Source organism: Pteropus vampyrus, unplaced genomic scaffold (genome assembly GCF_000151845.1).
Source record: "Pteropus vampyrus isolate Shadow unplaced genomic scaffold, Pvam_2.0 Scaffold23, whole genome shotgun sequence".
Taxonomy (NCBI): Eukaryota; Metazoa; Chordata; class Mammalia; order Chiroptera; family Pteropodidae; genus Pteropus; species Pteropus vampyrus.
This window is the reverse complement of record NW_011888804.1, coordinates 1,203,768-1,208,175: the sequence shown is the minus strand read 5'-3', so window position 1 is coordinate 1,208,175 and position 4,408 is coordinate 1,203,768. Positions and strand designations below refer to the sequence as shown.

Genomic DNA, 4,408 nt, shown 5'->3' with positions numbered 1-4,408 from the left:
CGAAATTATCGCGTCATGTACACCAAACTAGTCCCCGTGATTATCTTGGGATAATGTAGAAGTACGGCTAGATTTTCTACTTGAAGTTCGTCTGAACGTTTGAAATCTCTCGCAGTGCATAAGTAACACTTTTTCAATCAGAAGAAAAATGTATTAATTTTATGAAATTGTCAGATCATTTCAACAATACTAGGCAATAGCTATGCAGCTCCTACGATGTTCCGGAAACGGTTCTGAGTGCTTTATACACATTACGTTATTTAATGCTCACCCCAGTTCTATGGGCTAAGTACTGTCATTGTCCGGGCTTTAGCAACAAAGACCCAAGGCACAGGTTGACCTCTCTTGGTTGTCTGTTCATTTGTTTATAATTTAAATTAAGATATAAATCACATACCATAAGATTTACCCTTTTCTCAGTGGTTTTTACTAGATTCACAAACTCGTGCAACCATCGCAGCTATTCAATTCTACCAAGTATCACTCATTTGTGTCCCAAGCACCTACCTTAGTGCCTGGCACAGAGAGGTGCCCCCCGCAAAAGGCTGCTGAATGGATTAGCTCTTTGTTTCTTCAGCACGTGTACACAGAGTGTCTACTGCACCCTCCAGACGTGGGCTGGGTGCAGGGGACACGGGGAGGAAACACACCCCAACAAACGAGGGGCTCAGAGTATAAGACGAAATAGCTACCGGCCTTCCACAGAGGCAGATCCGGCCGTTGTGGGGTGTGGAGTGTATTCAATTTTGTGGGCCCTAAGATACATAATAAAGAGTAAAAACTGCCTAGGGCCCTTCCAGAGCCTCAGAAGGCACCTGTACGTGTGAGAGGTCCCGCGGCTCTGGGCTCGGAGATATGTCTGATTCCTAATTAGTGGGGCAGGGTCTGAGTTAAGGAAGTCCCCCCCATCCCCCACCGGCTGCGGGGGTTCGGTTTACTGCCAGCTGGATTCCAGATCTCTTTTGGGTGAAGTCTGCGTGTTCCACATATACCCAAGTGTCAGACATCTGGAAAGTGGACAGCATCTCATTCTCATGCTTGGGCCGGCCGCTGGGGACGGGGGTGTTTGCTTGCGTTCTGCCAATGCATGTCACTTCCTCGCCATGTTTTCCTCATCCCTCGTTCACGTACACGTTCTTGGGGCATAATGTTCCCTGCACTCAACTGTCAAGGAAGGCAAGTCGCAGCCTCCACCGCTAAAAGCACGCTCCACGGTCGGTATGCCTGGGGCACTGGCCGTTCGGAGCTGTTGCCGCTTACTTATGGCGGCTGTTAGCAGTGGTTGAGAGAGAAGTTCCTCCGGGTGGGCTTGGTCGAGGGACAGGACAGGGAATTCAGAATTTAAAATGCGTAGGATGTCACGAAAGGTAGCTCATCATAAAACCTCTGTCCCGATTTGTGGCATTTAAAAAGGGTTTCCTCTTCCTCCTGCAGAAAGACACTTCTCGGGCCGGTCTATGGCTCTCCCATCGAGCAGATACAGATCCTCCCCGTGAAAACCGCCATGGAGCTGCAGAAACGCTACCTGGTGTTTATTAACAGAGACAAGGTATTCCTCTCCGCTCACCACCTCTGTAAGACATCCGGCTCTGTGTGCTTTGAGCGGCGGTTGGCCCCAAGTGTTGCAAGACTCACGGATGCTTGGTTTCGCAGCCGAGGCTGCCGCCTCTCATCCCAGCCCAGAGTGATACTGAAAACGGTCACAGAGAAGCGAGGAGGCTGGGGGGGCAGTTACCCTCTCTCCTGCACCCCCGGTGAGGACACCAAAGTTCTTCTTCTTTCCGACTTATTTACAGAGAAAAAAATCTTATAAAGGCATACAGATCAGCCGTATGTTTAATGAGTAATCTGTATTGAAAAGCATAAAATCATAGGATGCCAGAATTATTCTGGAAAACCGTGGGCGCCCGACTATGGAAACGGGAGGAAAGCTTTCCTTCTGTGTCCGTGCTGGAACCTGGTGTCTCTCTCCTAAGGGACCGTCCGCAGGGGTCGGCGTGGGCGGAACCTCAGCCATGTGAAACGCGACTCTCACACACTGACACGGTCCCTGACATACAGGTCCTCCCAGCAAACAGACCCGGAGGTAACGTGCAAACGGGCCAGGCCTGGCCCGGGGCCCAGTTACCTGAGTCTGACTGTCCAATGACGTGTTCCTTTCCAGGTTGGACTTCAGATACTGCCCGTCGATGGCAATCCGCATAAGACATCGGCTATTATATGCCACCCAGATGGGGTGGCCGGAATGGCCCTCTCCTGCGACGGCCGCTATGCCTTCACAGCGGGAGGACAGGATCGGTCGGTGATACAATGGGAAATCAACCTAAGGTACGTGACGGGGAGAGCAGCTCGGTCCCTCCAGCAAGGGCTCAAGTGCAGATCCTTCTTTCCACTCAGCAGCAGCGGCAGGTGTTCAGCCCTGACTACGTGCCAGGCACCGTGCTCGGCCTGCGGGTACAGGGATGAACCAAGACTCCGGCCTTGCCCTCAGGTAGCTCCCCATGACATCCGTTCACGTCGCTATGGAGACGGAAGGTTGCTCTCGTCTCGGGGACCAATGGTATTTGCAGTCGGCGCCGTGCGGTTCCACTGCGGTCACTCGTGTCCCCTGAGACGCTTCTCGCTCTGTCGTCAGCAAATCCATACCAGCTGGACAGGTCTGGCCCGAATCTCCAAAGCACGTGCTACCGAAACAGTAAGAGCTTGTTCGAAGTTCGTGTTTTCGGTCTGCTCTCCTCACCCATCCACCCTGAGCCGAGACTCTGCCTCGAGTGAGCCTGAGGACTCCAGGGTCGAGTGCTGGCTGGCGCGTGACGTTGAGGATGCAGACCTGGGCTTGAAGGCAGACCAGTTCTCTGGTGGCTGTGGGACCCCTGGTTTTCAGATTCCTAGTCAGTGAAAGGGGGGTGATCCTCAGGACTTTATAGGGTCCCCGTGAGGAACGGGTCAATCTACGTAAAGCGCCCAGCGCAGAGCCAAGGACTCGATAAATAAATGATTTCCTTTCTCCCTTCCTTCCCCTGGAGAAGGCGTTTGCTTAAGAGCTCAGGCTCTTTCTTACTAAAAAGAGCGGGGGCGGGTGGGGGGGTTGCGGCAAGCACGCAGCGACCTCCTGACCTCCCCAAGTCCTCCCGTGCTGCCCCAGGGCAGAGCCGGTTCCGTCCCTACCCACCGCCTGCGAGTTCCTGCCCCGCGGGTGGCCCCCTGCCCGGCAGAGTCTCACTGAGGAGCCTTCCTTCCCGAAGGCACAGACTTGATGTGAGGCTCCCGGGAAAGCACGCCCTGTGCCACCTGCTGGAACCCCCGGCGGTTTCAGACTGTAGTTGCAGCTCTGACCTTCACCCCCGGCCTCCGCCTGAGGAAGATCTTGGGAATTTAGAAGCTGGGGGTGACCGAGCTGCTCTCCCATCGAGGAGCCGCTCGATTCCTTGGCCCCTCGCCTGGGACCTGGGACCGCGGGGGCCAGCGACACCCTGGCGGGAGAACAGAACCTTCCCTTCTTCATTTTTGTCGTCTTCTCAGTCATCTTAGGGTCTGGAATGGCAGAGATTTAAAGAAAGAGAAAAGCCTCCCGCTTTTTCTCCAGCTTTCCTGCGCCTGGCCAGAGTCCAGGCTTCCGGGAGTTTCAATTTAATCTTTTGTAGGGACAAAGGATCGTTATAAAGCAATTAGCACTTCATCGCCGCTTCTGGTGTCTTCATATGTTCAGCGCTTCACTAATGGGAAGAAATGTAAAAACCCTAAACAAGGAAACGAACGACATTCCCAACTAGATCCGCTTGCTGGTGGCCGAGTTATAGGGTAAAAAAAGATGAGACATTCTCTCCTGTCCCGGTCGCTTTAAGCAGTGCACTCCTAGGCCCACTGACGGTCACCACGGCACATGGCACCTGCCCCCCGCTAGAGACCACTGCCCGCCATCCTTCCCCCAGAGTCCACTCCGACAGACCCTCTCTTCCTCCCATGTCCGCCAGCGTGCCAACCCTTTTCTGTCCTTTGTCTGGCATCTGTTTTCTGGGATTTTTTAAATTACTTTTTTACGCTCAACCTCACGCCCCCCTCTAATCCTGCTGGCCCGCTCGGACAGGAGCAGGAAGACCCGGATTCAAGTCTCGCCTTCCCTGCCTGCCTGCTGCGTGGCCTCAGGCGCGTCCCTTAACTTCTCTGAGCCGCGGTTGCTCCTTCTGTTAAATGTCGCCACCCAGTTCAGCTGGCGTGAGGGTCACGATTATAACCGTGGCTGTTACTCACCCTCCTCTTCTTCCCCTAGAGAGCATTTAGTGAGCGCTTACTGCATGCTACTGACAGTGCCGCCCGCTTCCCGAGCTTTAGCTCGTTCCCCAGAAGTACGGTGCGCATTTCCGGGCACGTAGTAGGTTGTCGATCAACGTACTCCCCTTTTGTGCCC

General features: G+C 53.9%; 1 protein-coding gene across 1 annotated transcript in view; it reads left to right on the top strand.

Moving 5' to 3' along the window:
* The window catches only part of WDR66 (WD repeat domain 66), a 65,177-nt gene that overhangs the window by 32,804 nt on the left and 27,965 nt on the right, over window positions 1–4,408 (top strand). Inside the window, exons 15-16 of the mRNA XM_023528150.1 lie at window positions 1,435–1,549; window positions 2,165–2,328. Coding sequence (XP_023383918.1) covers window positions 1,435–1,549; window positions 2,165–2,328 — 279 coding nt within the window. The remainder of the gene's footprint in view (window positions 1–1,434; window positions 1,550–2,164; window positions 2,329–4,408) is intronic.